This window comes from Hydra vulgaris, chromosome 14 (genome assembly GCF_038396675.1).
Source record: "Hydra vulgaris chromosome 14, alternate assembly HydraT2T_AEP".
Taxonomy (NCBI): domain Eukaryota; kingdom Metazoa; phylum Cnidaria; class Hydrozoa; order Anthoathecata; family Hydridae; genus Hydra; species Hydra vulgaris.
Window position 1 is genome coordinate 24,535,942 of NC_088933.1, and position 20,592 is coordinate 24,556,533.

General features: G+C 29.6%; 1 protein-coding gene and 1 long non-coding RNA gene across 2 annotated transcripts in view; both read right to left on the reverse strand.

Moving 5' to 3' along the window:
- Nucleotides 1-597: 597 nt before the first annotated feature.
- Nucleotides 598-20,592, reverse strand: part of LOC100208013 (uncharacterized) — a 42,946-nt gene continuing 22,951 nt past the window's right edge. The window contains exons 3-4 of the mRNA XM_065818398.1: nucleotides 14,922-15,104; nucleotides 598-2,153 (exon numbers count right to left, since the gene is read on the reverse strand). Of these exons, the coding sequence (XP_065674470.1) occupies nucleotides 967-2,153; nucleotides 14,922-15,104 (1,370 nt within the window). The 3' untranslated portion in view covers nucleotides 598-966. The remainder of the gene's footprint in view (nucleotides 2,154-14,921; nucleotides 15,105-20,592) is intronic.
- LOC136091229 (uncharacterized) lies at nucleotides 4,197-7,099 on the reverse strand. Its single transcript, XR_010643809.1, has 4 exons — nucleotides 5,587-7,099; nucleotides 5,372-5,500; nucleotides 5,072-5,233; nucleotides 4,197-4,907 (listed from the first exon to the last, which is right to left on the reverse strand). It is a non-coding gene; the product is annotated as an uncharacterized LOC136091229 (long non-coding RNA).

A 20,592-nucleotide genomic window follows, 5' to 3' on the forward strand; every position in this document is an offset into this window, starting at 1 on the left:
AAACAATTGCCGTTTTGTCTTCTTTGCTTTGCTTGAATAAACTATTTAGTTCTTACGATGGCTGTTTGCTGGGTTTTTCCCCAGCAAACAGACACAATTAGAACAAAACAAAGAAGACAAAACGGCGAACGTTTGTATTGTCAGGTATAATAAAATCAGGTATAATAAAAAATAATAATTGCAATAATAACAATAAGTTGATGTTATCATTGCCATTAAAATATTTATTATTAACTTATCTTCACTTCTTAAAACACCTTAGATACTCCATTAAAAGAAAATCTCTACTTAAGACTTTAACCAATCCTCAAAAGCTAGTTGTAGAAAATAAGTATAGTAAATGTGGCAACATCATATTAGACGTCCTGTTTACACTTTAACCTATGTAAACAACACATTTCTTTTTTATAATTATTTTTTTTAAATTTATATGAGTCTCACACTTTTATCGAGTGATCTATCTGTTCAACCATATTTTTTCAGGAACTAAAAGTCTCCTTTTGCAAGCTTGTCGGTACGCTTCTTTAATAAGGTATCTGATCAGCTCCAAAATTAGGGTATGTAATATAGTTTCTTAAGCCTTTTTATGAAATTTACTTTTATATTAATTCTTTTAAAGCTGTACTTTATTGCATTATAACGTTACCGATCGATTCAACTATATTAAAGTAGTTTTTAAAAAATAAATTAAAAAAAAAAATTAAATTTGTACTATATCCAGTATGTGTGCGTGTATGTGTTTATGTTTGTGAATGTATGAGTCCATGTGTATGAGTGCATACGAATACATTTTACCGTTTTCGAAAGCTTTATACCTTCTTCTTTTTACTATTTGTTTTTTGTTCTGTTATTCTGTTGTTCTGTTATTCTACCCGCTTATTAATACTACGTTTAAAAACTGTAGTTTCATGTTATTTTAAAAAGGTAATGTAAAATTTTTTACTACCAGCTTGCGATTTTTAAAAATCAACTTTGTGATTCACAATAACAATAAGGTCGTAAATGAGGATACTCATTCATAATACAATGAGGTTGGTTACTGTATAAATTTATTCTGCTAACATTTGGATCCACAATAATTGTGTTATCAGGTAAAACATCAGCATTGGCTTCAAAAGCTCCATTACTAGGATAAACTGTCATAACAACTTCATAATATTTTTTTGCGACAACAGAGGTGTCGTAAACAACACCGCACGAATCACACTCATCATTTTTATTCGTTTTTATAAAGTGACTAACTTCTTTTCTAGGGGTTTTTAAACCCGACGATAAAATTGATTGCAACGTCAATTTCATACAATATTTTCGAGCTTTTTCGTTTTCGTTTAATAAATTATTTAAATAACGAACAACTTCGTGCGCAATTTTTTTTACCGTTTCATCTGTTACAGCAACTGTTTCATAGTTTAAGCAAGGACACCAGTGGTCATCAACGCCAGAGTTTTCACAAGTTCTAACAGTTGGATCTATTTCAGTAAATAAACTCTGGCCAATATATTTCTTACTTGGAATATCTGGGTAACTGAGCATATGTTGCAGCGTTGCATAAACATCGAAGTGATTTGTTAAGACATTCGAATTTTTTTTCAAAGCTCTAAACATTTTAGGGTACTTTTTCTTAAAATCAGGTGGTAAAGTAATTGAAAAAAAGGGCAATCTTTCCTCCAGTTTTCCTTGAGTTGTTGAGCGAAAATCACCAATGCGTGCGCCGTGATCCCCGAAAATAATAAGAATTGTGTGATTTATTCTTACAGGAGATTTAAAAAAGTTTATTATTTCAAGAATATCATCATCAATTGCTTGTAAACCATTAAAATCGTTGTGCCCAATATCTGCGTTTATTATCAAAGACACTTTAGGTATATCTTCAAATGTTTCTGTGAATGTTTTAAGAAGTTTGGTGTTATATTCAACATCACATTTAGCAGATGGGTTTTGAGCTAACCAAAACGGGCGTAGATACCAAGATGTTGGCAAACTATTAAAGCCATTTAGACGGTAGTGAAAAGTGCCAAACTCTGGTTTATCTTCACTTAACATAGTTAGGTAGCCAGCTTTGTGAAGATCTTTAAAAATGAAATTGAATTGGTCACATGTACTAGAATTAGGCATATTTCGTCTTGTTTCAGGAAGGCTTTTTTCTTGTTCGCCTAAAATATTGAAAATGTATATTGTGAGCAATATAAGTAGATTCAATACCTATATTAAGTTTCGCAGTCTTTATATAATAAAAAAAACTTTTTTTTGATTTAAATAAGAACGAGAGAATATAAGTACAGTTGGTGAACCAATTGCAATTTGCGTTAGTTAGTTAATTGGTTTTTGCATTAATTAGCCAATCGCATTTTGCGTTGGTAATTGCAACAAAGTTAAATAAATATTTAGCAAACTAAATTTTGCGTTAATGGACAATGCAGTTGGGCTAACAACATTTTGCGTCTATTGCAAATTACGTTAATTGACAGTTAATGCATGTTATTAGTATTATTAGTAAAACATAAAAATGCAACGCATTATTAGTAAAACATTGTTGCACCACATGTAATTTTTTAGTACTGTCTAAAATAAAAAACTACAGAATTTATCAATTACCTATACTTTTAATTTTTAATGAAAGTGCATCAATACTAGAGTTGCGAAGTTAAAATTTACCGGTAAATTGATAAAAAAAAAAAAAACTGCCTAAAAAATTTTATAACTTTTTATTAAAATTACAGACAATGTTAATTGTTAAATAAACTATTTAATACTCAAAATGTATTAAAAGTTTTGGTTTATCACATGTAATATAACTGTTAAAATAGATACTTCGTGAAATGTATTTTTGTTTAGTCTGCTGACTATTCTTTTGACTGTATTTTTATATAACTTGAGATAAAGATTATAATCGCATAATCCGTATAACAAACATTTAAAACCAAAACCTTTTTAAATTTTGTAACATAAAAATAAATATTATCTTTATTCAAAATCTATTTTTTATTTTATTAAAAGCCTCTGGTTTTTAGAGAGGGATGAAATAACCTCTAAAAAAAATTATACTGAGACAAAGTAGCAGGACAGGTACAGCCGATTCACTGCACGGGTGTCATTGAGTGCATCCACACACAAAAAAAAGCAGCATTATATCTTATTTACATTTTTAATTTTCAGTGGAATGTTGAGATGTGTCTTTTGTGTAGTAAAGATAGAGTCAAAAATGGCTGTTTGATTGAATACTAGGTTTCATACCCCGTTCTCCGTATTTCACACCTTTTGATTTAGACAACGTTTGAGTGCTCAAAGCATGTTACTGTCCTTGGTTAGGTTGAAGTTGTAGAAACAACTCAATAAGTGCAAATCCCACAAATATTTTTCTAAAGTTTTCTTAAAAAAAAAACTTTTTATTCAATCGAAATCTACGCAGGCTCTAAGAAAGAAAACTGATCAAAAACTGTAATAAGTGGCAAAACAATGAGGAAATGAGAAAAATAAGTGATAAAAATATAAACAGAATGATTACAAATTTTTGTGAAAAAAAAAAAAGAATGCAACATACTAAATTGTGACAAATCAAAAATTGAAAAAGCTGTAAATTGAAAGTTTATATAAATAACGGTAAATTTTTAATTTACAACTTTTTAATTTGTTAGAAATTTGTCTATGTTGCATTGTTTTTTTTTTCGCCCTTGTATGAAGCAAAACATGGGGTAAAATGGGATCATAGGAAGAACTTGAAGAAAAAAAAAATTAATCAATGTAATAACATAATTTAGACAGAATATATATTTATTTTTTTCCCCTAATGTTGTGATTTTTTACCGGATCTACAGTGACAATGTTCATGTCAGTAAGTTCCGTTGCCATGAAATCATCATCAATAAATACTGAAATATCTCCTGGTCTAATAGCGGTTTTTCTAAACTCATGTACGGTTTATATATAATTGTTTTAGAGATTTTAAGACCGAACTGAACTTTAATTTAAACCATTGAACTTCTCCCCACCTCTAATTTTATTTTATATAAAAATAAATGCTGCTTAAATAAGTTATTTTTTTTGTATTGGAGAAATCTAAAGTAGATCAGAAGTATCAAAACTTTTTTTTATACCCTATTTATCTCCTAAAAGTGACAAAATTACTCTCATATCTGTTCAGCATATGATTCTAGAGAACAACAATTAAATTTCACAAATGGGAGAATATATTTAAATGTATTTTTGCATACTGCTGTATGTCAAAAAATAATATTTTAAATTTTTTAATAACTGAAGGGGCATCTTCACACCACAAGCAGGCATATTTACCAGAATTAGATGATAAACCCAAGCTGCAGTTAGCACATTTTAAATCAAATGCAAGGTGTTATGCAACATCATCTAGATTTATTCTACTCAAGATTTTTTGCTGATTTCTGTTGTCTTCAGAAACATCTTCAACAATAGCAAGAATAAAACACTTCTTAACTCCACTGTCAATATATATGTCGTTTTTATTAGTCTTATCAAAGACATTTACAATTACTTTTAGAAACCCTTGAGCTCAATCAATAGATAGACATGTTATAATGGACCAAAAATCCAAGGCTCTTTCCATTATAATACTTAGAATAAATTCAGAAGATTCGTGAATAAATACTAGATTTCTTGTTACAGCTTCATCATTTCAAAAAAAAAATATATTGTTCTATATTATATTTAGATTCGATTTCTTGTTGTTATGACGTCATCATGCTAACTATATTGTTCTCAACAATAGTAGACGGATTTATACGCAGACTTGAAATCAATATTTTTAATTGATTTTTTGTCAATTCCAGTAGAGAAGTTAGTTCCAGCATTGTTTGGAATGATATCTGATTGAAAGATTTTCAAGAAGATTTACTATCTTTAGTGCCAACATGTTAAAGTTAACGGATTCTCACCTTAAAAATAAAGTATATTTAAATTATCTACATTTTTTACTTCCGTTAATTTAAATTTACAACTCAAATGTTTAAAAAAGTTGTTAGCAATCAAAACAAATGCTTAATTTTGTGCCTTTAAAATCTATATGAACTATATAATGACTGTAAAAACTTATATATACCTGTAGATATTTAAAAGGGCTAGCCTCTCTCAATGTCTTTACGCGCCATCTTGTTTTTAATTTTGCCTGAAGCATCTTGCTTGCATAATGTGGGATCATGTTTTTCTGACAAATGAATTAAGTTCAAAACAGCCTCAGTAAAGCAACAGTTTTTATGACATCCTGGAGAATAAAATTAACTTTTAAATTAATATACACTTATTGAACTTTAAAAAAATGTTTTTTTATTTTTATCTAAATTTATAAATATATGACAACTTTTAATTTACTTATCAAGTAGTTTAATAACTAATCATAAACCTATTGCGAGAAGTGAAAAGCAGAAGCTGCACATATTTTCCCTTAGAGATCTACAGCTTGTGTTTTAACATAAGATGATAGAATAATATCACTAAGCTCAGTACTACGTCTGATTCTTGGCCTGTCAACCTATTTCAAAAAAATATATTTTAATAAAAAATTTATATTTATTTATGTATTACTTATATAACTTTAATAAAATATAAACTATATACTTGAGAAACTTTACATATCCAGTTTGACAGATAAATGCTTGATCCCTTCTTTACCAAAAAGATGTTTTTTTCTACAATATGAACAAATTACATCTGGGCAGACAATAAACTCTTCCTTGTACTCAGGCCAACTCCTTGATTATATTTGCTGTAGATGGTTGTAATTTTGAATGTATACCTGTTTTTTTCCAAACAAATTTCACAAACAGACTGTTTTAATTCAGCCATATTTACCGCTCTGTATCTTTTTCTCTTATAATTTTTCTTATTTAAAAATTATTTAAAGAAAAGCAGCCAATAATGGCGGATTTGTTTTTAAGACTAAATTTTTAGTCTTTTATACTTTCAAAACTAAAAAAACTCTTCTGATCGACTTCAAACTTGTACTGCATTTGAAAAACACTTATACAAACTTTATTTGCGTAAAAGAAAAAAAACTTGGCGGTGAGAGTTTAATTATCATTATCAGGGTTGTTATCTGTCAAATATGTCTGAGACATATTTTCTGCCGACATAAAATATGTTCCACATATTTTCTATCGACATATTTTGACATAATTTTATGTCTGAATTATTTTCTGCTGACATTAAATATGTCAGACATATTTTCTATCGACATATTTTGACATAATTTTATGTCTGAATTATTTTCTGCTGACATAAAATATGTCAGACATATTTTCTGTCAACATATTTTGACATAATTTTATGTCTGAATTATTTTCTGCTGACATAAAATATGCCAGACATATTTTCTGTCAACATATTTTGACATTATTTTATGTCTGAATTATTTTCTGCCGACATAAAATATGTCAGACATATTTTCTGTCGACATATTTTGACATATTTTTATTTCTGAATTGTTTTCTGCTGACATAAAATATGTCAGACATATTTTCTGTCGACATATTTTGACATAATTTTATGTCTGAATTATTTTCTGCTGACATAAAGTATGTCAGACATATTTTTTGTCGACATATTTTGACATGATTTTATGTCTGAATTATTTTCTGCTGACATAAAATATGTCAGACATATTTTCTACCGACATATTTTGACATAATTTTATGTCTGAATTATTTTCTGCTGACATAAAATATGTCAGACATATTTTCTATGGACATATTTTGACATAATTTTATATCTGAATTATTTGCTGTTTGATATTCTTGAAGAAAAAATCAATCTGACAAATTTATTGCGCATTTTAACTTAATTTACAGAGTTAAGTGGAAATAGTTTAACAAATCTGTTGCTTTTTTGCAATCAATTATGCTTCATAAAACTTTTACTTTAAACCCTATAAGCAAACATCAGTTGTTTCATAAAGGTCTTTTTCTGCCCTTTTTAGCGATGTATCATTTGATAGTATTGACTAATATTGGCATTTATTGAGTTATTTATTGATTATGACTTATTTATTGATTATGACTAATATTGACATTGATAGTATTGACTAATATTGACTAGTATTGAGGCATCATTTGATAGTATTTGATAGTATTGATTAGTATTGATTAGTATTGGCGCTTTCCCTTATTAGATTGTAAAAACCATCTCAAGGCGAGTTTTTATTATTGAAAGTGGTTTTTATTAGTATGACTAAACTTAAAATTATTTCTTTGATTAAAATAATAATAAAAAAAAAACTTTTTCAGTTATTTTTAATTACTAGTTGATCCTGAAAAAGATCTCATTATGAAAAATTGAATTCAAAAGATTCTATGAAAAAAACGGTTCACAGAATTTCAAAAAATTCGTGGCAAATTAAATTCATTTAAGCTGAAGAATTTGAAATATTACACAAAAGTTATATTCAGCTCATTAAATTCATATTAAGAAGACTAACCGGTAATAATTTATAACTAATTACGAATAATATACTTTTAGTTATAATAGTTATGATTTATTTAACAATAAAATAATTGACTATTGCATTATAACAGCATAATTATCTGCCATAAACTTGCATAAAATGTTTTGAGTGAAATATTTATTGGAATAATTATTTTTTTCGTTTTCCTTACGATTTAAAGTCAAAAATGGAGAATAATTTATTGAATGAATCAACCATTAGTTAAAAATAGCTAAAAATGTTTTTTTTTTAAATATTATTTTAATCAAGAGAATAATTTTAAGTTTAGTCATATTAACAAAAACCATTTTCAGTAATAAAAACTCAGCTTGAGATGGTTTTTACATTCTAATAAGGGAAATCGCCAATACTAATCCATACTAATCAATACTATCAAATACTATCAAATACTATCAAATTCTATCAAATGATGCATCAATACTAGTCGATACTCTCAAATGATACATCGCTAAAAATACTTTGTCAATACTATCAAATGATACATCGCTAAAAAGGGCAGAAAAAGACCTTTATGAAACAAAAGATATTTGATTATAGGATTTAAAATAAAAGTTTTATGAAGCACAACACAGGTCAACAAAAACAAAATTTTTTTCTGATGCCAAGAAAACAATTTGTTTTTATGTAGGATTTCTTATTTTGATTTCAAATATGCAACTCATTTTTTACCATCACGTCAAGTTGTAAAGATATTTGGGTTCAAATTTTTAGAATTTGGGGTAAAGTCCCTAATATTGTCGAAAAAAAAGTTGTTCAAAAGTATGTTAACCTGAGTCTCAAAAGAAGCGTATTTTATAGAGATTTTAAAGATGTTATTCGTTTGTAATAAAAATAAGTATTTTTTGTATTATTGCTGAAAAACATTTTGTTGACATTTTTTTAAGAGTCTTTAGCATTTTTTCAAATAATTTTTTTGTCAAAAAATTTTAAGGAAAAATTTTTATGTTTTCTAAAATCTCTATACTATCTTCTAAAATACGCTTTTTTTGAGACCCAAGTTGACATACTTTTGAACAACTTTTTTTTTGACAATATTAGGGACTTTACCCCAAATATTAAAGATCTGAACCCAAATATCTTTACAACTTGACGTGATGATAAAAAATGATTTGCATATTTGAAATCAAAATGTGAAATGCAATCAAAAAAAAAACAAGCTGTTTGCTCGGCACCAGAAAAATTTTTTTTTTTTGTTTACCTTCATTATAATTGATTGCAAAAAAGCAACAAATGTGTTAAACTATTTTTGCTTAACTCGGTATATATGCTGACATAAAATATATCTTACATATTTTATGTCAGCAGAAAATAATTCAGACATAAAAATATGTCAAAATATTTCGACAGAAAATATGTCTGACATATTTTATGTCAGCAGAAAATAATTCAGACATAAAATTATGTCAAAATATGTCGACAGAAAATGTCTGACATATTTTATGTCAGCAGAAAATAATTCAGACATAAAGTTATGTCAAAATATGTCGACAGAAAATATGTCTGACATATTTTATGTCAGCAGAAAATAATTCAGACATAAAATTATGTCAAAATATGTCGACAGAAAATATGTCTGACATATTTTATGTCAGCAGAAAATAATTCAGACATAAAATTATGTCAAAATATGTCAATCGAAAATATGTGGGACATATTTTATGTCGTCAGAAAATATGTTTGAAAATATGTCGACAGATCTGCCAGACATATTATATCGTAACAACTCTGATTATTATTATTACTACTACTATTCATGTTACTGTCATTATTACTTTTTAACCTTTTTATTTATTTTTGTTTACTTTGATGAACTTGCAATTCTATTTTATAAAACTGCACAATATTTTCTGTAATTCTGAAGGTAAAGCATGGTACTAAGTTTCTTGAGACATTAAAACAACATTTTGAGTTTTATAATATGTTTTTACCTTAAAAATTTATAGCTTTAAGTTTATTTTTATTAACTTACTTCAAAGTTTTTAACTCATTGTTTTGCTTTTATGCAGTATTCTTATTCGCATTGCTTTCATGACCGCTTTTATGCGATGACTTTGTAAACGAAATCTCCTTTGTTCGAAATCCACCTCTTCCTAAATTTTTTTTTTTTTTACACACGCATACAGCCAAATGTTAAAAAGAAACGTGTGTTTCCGCTAAAAGATTAGGGATAAAAAACTTAAAGGAAAAGAGAGGTAATATGAAACATTTAAGGCTATGTGTAGAAGACATGTCCTAATTGAAGCTTAAAACTATATATATATATGTGTGTACCTTACTTAAAAAATACACTGAAAGGCTTAAATGGTATAAAAAATCTGAATGTGATGAGATGTGTATCATTCAGAAACATACAAAAAGATTGTTTATAGCGTTCTTTATGGTCCACTGTGAGAGTTTAAACCTGGCGGTCTTTATGGTCCACTGTGAGAGTTTAAACCTGGCGGTCTTTATGGTCCACTGTGAGAGTTTAAACCTGGTGGTCTTTATGGTCCACTGTGCTAGGATTAGTTTTCAACCTTTTCTCCAAATTAATAAATGATAAAATTTACAATGTGGTTCCATGAATGAAAAAAAAACCAAAAAGTTACATTATGTGAGCAGAGGCGATTCTACGAATAAAATAAGGGGAAAGGGGGTGAATCCTTGAAAAATACCGCCTGGTTTCTTAAAAAAAAAAGGTCCTAAAGTTCATGCGACTGTATTGTATCACATAACTAACTAAATTCGTCAAAAAACCGACTAAAACTTGAAAACCACCCACTCTTACAACCCCTTTCCCCCCTTCCCTAAAATCGTCTCTTTATGTGAATGCTGTGGGGAGGGAAGCAAAGTAGAATGACACCATTCTCTTTTGCAATGTCAATAGTTTCAATACTTTTGGTATATGTTGCATCCATTTAGTATTAGAAAAACTATTGTTTATAATTACTAAATGAATGTGGTAAAAGTTCGACCAAGCACTAAAACAATTGGACACAATTTCTTCTAACAACGATTGTTTAGTGCAGACCATAGTTGCATGTCAAAGTGACTATAGTTGGATGTCAAAATCTAAATTTTCATAGTTGGATTTATAAAAATTTTCTCCTTTTTCTGAGTTTGATCAAATATTTGTACTGTTTTTAAACCAGTTGGGAATAGTAGATTAAAGCATTTCTGATCTTTTCCTTTTAGACCTGTTGAAAATGAAAACTGTTTTTGTTTAAAAAGTATTTTCAATCAAAAATTTATTTTATTTACTATTTCATTTGACTAGAAAAATTTTTTTTTCAATTTTCAAATCGAAATATTTTTCAATTTTTAATAATTGAAAAATATTTCGTTTTTCAAATTGAAAATTGAAATTTCAAATAATTCAAGTTTCAATTCAGTTTATATTCAAAATTTACATATGAGCGACATTTTAGAAGATCGTAAACTTTTGGGAGCAACATCAAGACTATAAAAGAAACAACTTAATTATCTACAAAAGAATAATAAGCGAGACTAACCTGAATAATTAGCGAGTTTTCTTACTGTTGCACAAAGTCAAAAAAAAAACTATTCATTGATATAATCCAGGTAAGATATCGTTCATAAATTACGCAACGCTAAATTACTTAACAGACAAAACACAAAAGATCAAAAGTTTTCCCTCGCAGAGTCCAAATATAAAAAAAGCACTTCAAGTACAAAAAAAATTGCAAAATGATCGGTTGTATTTTATTTAAAACTCCTCACAACTTCTACTAAAACAGCCATGTTTATCAACGACTTTATTTTGCCACCATGAGATTAGATTTTTGACGTCCATTTTTACGATAAATGAAGGTTTTAGAAAAATTGTTAATAAGTTTTAGTAGGTTAATTTAATTGAGAAAGTTTGCTTTTTTTTAACTTATTTAAAAAAGCGTATTGTTTCAAAATTACAACAAAGAGTTTTTACGTCTAAAGCAAACGCAATATTTATACAAATATTTTCAATGGAAAAAGTTTTTTTAAATTAGCCAATTCAATTGACATAAGATGTTTTAGGTAATCAAAGATACCTAAAGATACTATCAAGAAGACATGAAATTAAAATTAAAAGAAACATCAAAGATTTTTTTTAATATATTCATTTCCAACAAGGCTGCAAACAACCACTATTAGAGTTGGAAGTTACTGGAAGGAAAAAGATGAAATTTATAAAGCAAGATAAAGATTAATAGACACCTAAAAAGATTGCAAATTATAGGAATCAGGAAAACAATCGAAGGGTGCAAATTCCAAAAAAATAATGTTCAAGGAAAAAAACTAGATAAATAAGAATTTTTGGAGTACTTAGGAACAGTCACAGTAAAAGGATGAGACTTAAATGAATGACAAGTAACACGAGAATGAACTTTAGTAAACTTTTGGCTACAAGTGCAGGTCCAACTATGTTTATAATGCGTTTTTGCACCTTGCCTAAAAGAGAAAGAGCATCATTTGAAGATCTGCTCCAGATATGGCAACAATATTCCATACAAGGGCAGATTTGAGACTTATAGTGATAAAGAATAGAATCCGGAGTAAGATATTGGCGAGCACAATAAAGAGATGCAACTTTAGCAGATGATAATTTTGAAATGGATTTGATATATGATTTCCAAGAAAGATCGGGAGTAACAGTTAATCCTAGAAGACAAAGGGTAGATAGTCATCAAGTGCATTACCGTTCATAAGTATAAAAAGATCTAGATTGTTGCGATAACAATTAGCCAAAAACAAATTGAGTTTTATCTGAGTTAAAGTTCATTAGCCACTGAGAGCTCCGTGCTGTAGCAAAAGTAAGATCCTTCTCAAGCTCAAATGCCTCTTCCATGTAATCAGATTGTATTGGATTCTTTTCAAGACAAGAATAAATGGTATCATCACCGAGCAATGCCACCTTAGATGTGAGAATTTCTGGGAGATCATTGATGTAAATTAAAAAATTTTAGGGCCAAGAATAAAATCTTGAGGAACACCTGAAGTTACATAAAATGAAGAAGAGTGCTGTCCATCGAGGACAACTTTTATGCAATAATTGGTAATGAAGGATTCAATAATCTTAAAGATGTTACCTGATACATTGTAAGAAGAGAGCTAATTGAGAAGAAATATATAGTCCAAAAATCAAAGTCTTTAGAAATTTTAGTAACTTAAGTTAGGCAAAACTTATTTACAATGGTTTCTAGCAATAGTAAACAGACGTCTGTTTTCTAAAAAATTGCTATAGCGATAGATTTGGAAGTAATGAATACGATTGAAAATTGCAGCAGTACAATGAGAGGAAACCTATGGAGAAGAGTGAGGCTTGACTTTTAATTGTTGAGAAGAAATAAAAGATTCCATGCCAGCCTGAATCCAAAAAGTTACATACGAAGCACATTTGTCCGCAGGAAGACGAAAGATTTCTATCCAAGGGCCATTACGAAGAAAATCACGGAAAGAGTCCCAGTCAGCTTTAAGGTAGTTGTAAGAGGTACGATGATTGGAGAATTCTGATGATGAAAAAGAATGAGATAATAGTTCTAGAGAGATCAAATTGTGATCAGAAGCACCTAAAGGTGAATGTGGAGAAACTTAGTACTGACTAGGATCAGAAACAAGGCATAAGTCGAATAGAGGAGGTAAATGATTCGGATTGTCTGAAAAGCGAGTTGCAAAGTTGACTATTTAATAATATTGAAAAGAGTGCAGTCTCGAGATGAAGGCGAGCGATAAAAAGGACAAGAGAAAGGTGATAGAGTAAAGTGGTGCTAAATAAAAGCACATAAAAGAATCTTCTGTGGATTCAAACCATTTTTTCCGACAAATGGGTAAAGTCTTACGAATGTAAATGCCCAGGCCAAGCACGTGGTTATTGGAGTTTTACGAATTAAAGATAACCATCAACACTAAGATCACAAGATAAAACAGCTGAACTCAAATTAGTCTCACAAAGAGAAAGTAGGTCTGGTAAACTTTGCAAAAGATAAAACTCAACAAAAATAAAGTTTTTTTGAAGACCACAAATATTAGCGAATGATAGATTTAGAGAACTTGGTGTCGACAATGGTTTTTTGTGTTTTATAGTTTTCGATACTTTAGTCATTTTTAAAATTGTTTAAAGAGCTTGACTCGAAGCACAGGTATTGCTCAGTACATTATCTAATATTTCAAGCAGTTACCTCATTACTAATAATAAACCCTAAGTCATAACAAAGGTCTCTAAATGTGGTCTCAACAATGCACACCAAAAGTAGGAATATGGACACCATTCATGCGCAACATGGCACTGTTAGTAACTGATATTTTGCAGCTGTTGATGGAACCAGCCTCTCTGAAAGCTACCACAGAGTTCGGGAAACTTACTACCAGCCGGCCTTAAAACCATAAAACTGAGTTTTAGATATTTAAAAAACTTAAAACCATGTGCATGTGCGGATAGCTTAGTAATGTGCAAACTCCAAACTTAAATACTTTAAATGAGATAATGCTTAAATGAGAGTGTTTTGCAAAAAAATTAGTTATAGTTATGTAAAATGAGATAATGCTTATGTTAAATGAAATAATGCTTATGTTAAATTAGAGCGTGACAAAGCAAAAAACAAAAGGTTAGCTCTTCTTACCCCAAATGTGAGGGAAATAAGTTAACACTATCTATATATTTTAGCGTATTGTGCTAAACTTAAATTCATCAACAGGTTTTAAAATTCGTTTCACTTTTATTTCATCTTGAAGTGTTCAAAAGTTATAACCATGCGAAATTACAACCCCCTCATTTTGGTGAGGTCGGAAACTTTACATGGGCATAACTGTTGATTGTTAAAAGATTACTAAATAAAACTTTAAATCTGTTAAAAAATTTAAATATAATATAGAATGAAAAAATTATATTCTTTTTAAATCCTAGCCAAGTCCAAAGGGGGTGTGTAAGGGAAGAAGAGCATGAGAACCTCCCCCCCCTCCCCTAATCAATGAATTTTTTGTTCATTTAGTCGGCAAATTTGACCCTTTTAGACAAGTCAGTCGGCAATTTTCAAAAAACGAGGATCTTTTTTTTTTTGGTCAGCAAAAATTTAAGTATCACCCCCACCCCACGCAACACCTACTCGCGCCGGCTCTGCTCCTTGCCTTACATTACAGGTAGGGTAGTGACTTTTGGGATAATTTTGTGCCCAGGCTTCAACCACCACAATTTTTTGCAATAATTTGACACAAGTAGAAACAAACTAAAGTTTGGAGTTTACACAAGGTCTGAAGTTATGATAAAATGTATGAAAATTAAGTTAAAATGTATGAAACATTAGAAAATCTACGCCACTAAGTTTAAAATTTAACTCTTGTACTATACCTAAAACAGTTATAACTTTAAAAACGTAACTTAAAACTTACGTAACTTTAAAACTTTAACTTACGTAAAAACTTTAATTTACATAACTTAAAAAAAAATTTATTTTACGTTCCAGAAGAAAAAAAAGAAAACCTGTAAGAATTGCAGCTAGCTGTGCAGTTGTACCGTCGCCAACAATAGTGTGTCCATTTAGAATAATAGTGTCCTCATCTTTTACGAGTTGTGGCATACTTTTTAAAAGCTGACGATGAAAATTGGCATTTGATTGAGAATCGATCATTAGAAAAACAACATCTAATCCTAAACCGAGCACATCTAAAACAATAATATATATTGTAAGTATTAACTTTAAATATTTTGAACCGTTAGTAGTTAGTTAAATCTATCTAGTAATTAGGGCTGTCGAAAATTGTGAAAATGCTTGCCCGGGTACCCGTCAAACTAAACGGCGAGTACCCGTTAAAAAAATACATAATTTTTAAAGTTGTTCATTTAAACAGTTAATAAAAAGTTTTAATTCGAAGATGTCATTTATTTAGAAATGTTCTTTTTTAATTATTTCTAAATTTTATTTTGCTTTGAATGTCCAGATTGCACAGGTCTTGACAACGTTTTGGAAATTCTATCGTGGCCACTGTTTCAGATGCCAAGATGCACGTTGTTGATTGACCACGTGCCCAGCAGTCAGGAAAGCGTATTCTGGTGACGTTGAGTTGCAGGTACTCGCATGTTCTTGCATGCTAAAATAGTATCTTTATATCTTCCATCTTTCAGGTTTTGAAAGAATTTTGTCCGCGAGACAAATTTATAATTAAGTTAAATAAGTTCTGTTTTACGTAAATGAAAAGATTGTGCACAGGAGTAATAATGATAACCATTGAGGAATAATAATAATCATTGAGTAATAATAAGTAAATATCTAAATCAGAAATTCAAATAATTTTCCGAACGTGATAAACGGGCTCTGTATACATGACAAAAATTATTGTTTAACCCTATTCATAATGGGTCGCGCCTTGAAAGTGCAAAATGAATTTTAACCGCTATAATTTTTCTTTTGTCTAACCGCTTTCGCTCAAACTTTTTGACTTTTAATATCATACTACACTACACCATTTCCAACATAAAAACGTCAGTGAAGGGAACACTCACAGTGTTCATGTTGGAGGGTGTCGTCGACAAAAAAAATTGCTGCAAAGTGAAGTTTTTTGAAAACTTCACTTTGCAGCAACTGTATTGATTATGACTATTTTTTACAACTTCAGAAATAATAAAAAACTGAACACAAAAAAATATATATAAGAAAATATGAGCAAACAAAAGTGTATTTCCGCAGAAGACGCTATAGCAAATATTCTCAATTTTGTTGAGAACTCTGACGATGAAAGCAATGATTTAATTGAATTGGACAGAGAGTCAGGTATACAAATTTTAAATAAATCTTGCATTTTTGTAAAAAAGCCTTTTAGTTTTAAAATTTGCCTCTAAACTAGATTTTGAAGACGAATCTAACATTGACAGCAACATCGAAGACAATGAGGATGTTGAGAGCGAGAGACCAAATAAAAATCTCTTTAAAAAAAAGTTTATTTAGCTTATTTAGCTTATGAGGACAATTTTAGCATATAATGTAAGCACAAATTTCATTTTTAACAGTTTTAACGGTCTAGAGGTTACCTGCTCATTTTTTGTCAAATTGCTCAAGACTTTTAAAGGCAGTGTTCTATCTGTGAATTTCTAGCCATGAATAAATCATTAATGCTTAACATAAATAGCTAAATATGGATTAATTTAGGCTACTTTAAACGTTTTCAAAATTTTAAGTTCAATCGCTTTGATATTCCCAAGATTTAGGCTTCGCGCTCCAAGAGCTCGACCCAGTATAAAGTTGCCCTCCACGACCCAGTAATAAATAGGGTTAAAAAATTTGTTAAAAGACTATAGCTAAAAAGCCAAAAAGTTATTACTTTTATATTTTCTTTCAAAAAAAAGGTGCACTTTTTATACAATGAATCCTAAAATTCTTATTTAATGAAAATAGCGTATTTAAATTCAGAATTTGATAACAACATTTTTAAGACCCAGATTGATATATTTTTAAAAAAGGTTATGTAAGGTTTCATCTACATCACACTTTATTAGCGACCTTGAAGAACTGCTGGCAGAAAAAAAACATGAATTCTAGATTGCATATCTATTGCTGGCATTGACCTTGATTACAAAATGTAGCTATTGTCCAGAATTGAAATTCAATTAAATGTAAAATGAAATTGAAGCCCAACCTTGTTTGGTCAGCAGCAACCTTTCTGGGTTCTGCTGAACCAAACAATTGGCAGCAGGTCTTTTTAATAAATTATGTCTTGTTGTCAAGAATGAAAAACAGAAAAGATTTTTCTCACCAAATGTTTTTGGAAAAGCTAATTGAGAGAAATATCAACAGAAATGACTTTTGAATTCTAATCGTAAAGGGATTCTATATTGCTTTGCTTGTAAACCTTTTGCTTCTAAAACTACTTCTCAGTTTGTTAAGGGCGGATTTAGTGACTGGCGAAACATTGTAAGAATTGACAATCTTGAAAAAAAAATCTTCACGGAGATTACCTTTTAGCATACCTCACCAATAGACAAGGTCAAGAATTGTAGGACGCATTTGATAGACAGATGAAGAAGGAGTGTGAGTATTGGGAACATGTGCTGGAACAACTCATTTTCCATCATCCGTACACTGGCTGAGTGTAGCCTTGCACTTCGTGGTACCAAAAAGAAGTTTGTTTCTTCCAAAAATGCGAATTGTTTGGGTCTTATAAAGCGATATGATCCATTGTAGCAGGTCATATTTCTAAATAGGGCTAATTTTGGCAAAGGAAACCCTTCTTATCTTTCAAAGAATGCCATATGTTGTGTTCTAAGTATGTTTAAGCCGCTACGCTACATTTCTTTTTTTGTGTGTGTGTAACCTAACACGGAACTGCTCGCGTGTGTGTAAGAATAATTTTGGTCTTAGGGAAGTAAAGTGTTGTTATTGTTGTTAAACTTTCCTTTTATTATCTCTGCCATCACTGCATGTACATTAACGCTCTACTAATAATAATAATAACGCGATATTGGAGCCTATGGAGAAATCTATAGTTAGTTGGTTGTAAGCTCAAAATTCAACAAGTTGTTTGATGTAGAAATTTTAAAAAATTAGTGATTTCTTTAACTATATTTCTATAATAAGTGATTTCTTTAACTGTATTACTATACTGAAGTCCCTGGATCAACAAAGTGCATTTAAATAATAAGTTTGTGTTCTTAGCAATTTCTTTGCATTAAAAGAATTAAAAATTTTTTAAGTAATCCAACCTTTGCTATTAGTATCATTTTTGGAAGATAGTTTGATATATAATATATCAAACTATCTTCCAAAAATGATACTAATAGCAAAGGTTGGATTACTTAAAAAAATTTTAATTAGATCAATAAGACGCTTTACAGAATTAATATTGGTAGTAAGAACTCTACGTTTGCCTACTAAACTTGTTGGCATTCTTATAAACAAAGATGACAATAAAATACAATCGACACATGATCTGTTCAGAATCAAGATAAATATCACGATATTGTTGTAGCCAAATATTAGATATAATAATATTATTTATTGTTGTGGCCAAATTTAGATATAATATTATTATATCTAATATTTGGCCACAACAATATCGTGATATTTATCTTGATTCTGAACAGATCATGTGTCGATTGTATTTTTTTGTCATCTTTGTTTATAAGAATGCCAACAAGTTTAGTAGGCAAACGTAGAGTTCTTACTACCAATATTAATTCTGTAAAGCGTCTTATTGATAAGGTTTTTGAAGGCATTGAGGACTTCAATTCAGATGATAACACCATTGATATCCTGACTAGCCAAGGTGACACTCTTATTGAAAAATTCACCAAAGTACAACATTTAAATAAAGAAATCATATATTTAATTGAAAATGAAACTAAATTACAAGCAGAAGAAAATTTAGCTACAGATTTTGTCATAAAGTGATATACTTTATCGCAAATTTAGTGCGATAAAGTATATCGCACTAAATTTGCTGAAATTAATAAATTTATAAATAAACAGCTTAACACTAAACTAGGTAATGTCATCAGTAATTCTGACAAAAGGAATTCCATTGGAAAGCTTCCACCTTTAAAATTACACTCCTTTGATGGCAAGCCTGAAAACTGGCAAACATTTTATGAAAATTTTCAATGTGCTTAGACAGCAATGAGGACTTAAGTTCAATACAGAAGTAAACATATCTACGTAACCTATTAGAGGGGCAGGCTCTTTCAACTATCACTTTTACAGCTGAAACATTGTACTCAAGTGGAACCTTAGATGCCCATAACAAACCAATGAACAACTTAAATAATAATTTATCATGTATTTTTTGTGAAATTGATCACAAATCTCAGAATTGTAAAACTCGAAAACAAATTTTAAAAAGAAAACGTAGGTGTTTTAAATGTTTGAAGCTTGGACATCTTGCAAAAAATTGTGCAACAAAAATGAAATGCTTAATTGTTCAAATTTTCATCATGCATCAATGTGTAATGAGAAATCTCTCCCACAAAAAAATGACAGTCAGGAAGAAGGAAAATCATCATTAGTAGCTGGTACATTAACAAAGTATGCACATTCAGCGTTGCTACAAATAGCTCAAGTTATAATAATGTCAAATGATAAACTTTCTTATCCTACTCGTATGCTCTTTGATTCACAACTGAATCAGTTTCAATCAAAAAATGTTCACAACTGAGTTACATTTCACCAGCATTACATACAAAGCTTAATTTACAAACAATAGATGTTAAAGAAATAATTATAAACAGTTTTGGAAAAAAAAGTGAAAAGGAATTACTGGAAAGGGTTCGTTTTGGTGTTATCAATGTTCAGAAGGTTGATTTTGCAGTAAACAGTTACAGTCATTTGAAGGGTTTAAAATTAGCTGATAGTGTTGTAGGAGATTGTCCTCTAGACATTGATATTCTTGTTGGAGCAGACTTTTATTGAAACTTTTTTAATAACACTACAGTTCAGAGTAAATCTGGTCCAGTCGCATTGAAATTTAAACTTAGAGGATATGATCTTAGTGGATTTGTGTGTGATGAAGGAGATAATTGTTGTAGTGTAAATACCGCTCATGTTTTAAAGGTTCAAGCTGAATTTGTTGAAGAAGATGTAATTTTAAAGGATGCTTTAAATGATTTATGGTGCTGTAGTGATAGTTGCAAAAAGAATAATCTTATTTTGCAGGAATTCCAAAATAGCACATTTTTTGATCAAACCTCTGGTCGTTATGTAGTTCAATTACCATTTTTTTCAAATCATCCAACACTGCCTGACAACTATTTTTTATGTGTTAACCGTTTACAGTCTCTTACTAAAAAACTTTCAAAAGATGAGGATTTGTTTAACTCCTATAACAACATTATTAAAGATCAGCTATCCCATGGCATCATTGAAAAAGTTTTAAACCATGATTTGGACATAAGGGATGTACACTATTTATCTCATAGACCAATAAAGCGTGATGAAAAAGTTACAACAAAAGTTCGTATGGTGTTTGATGCAAGTTTAAAATCATTTGGACCTTTGCTAAATGATTGTCTTCATGCAGGCTTAAGTTTGACAACATCATTATTTGGAAGTCTTTTACGTTTCCGTTCAAAAAAATTTACCTTTCTGACTGATATTGAGAAAGCGTTTCTTCAAATTAGACTCAGTGAAATGTGTCGCGATTATGTACGATTTTTATGGTATAATGAC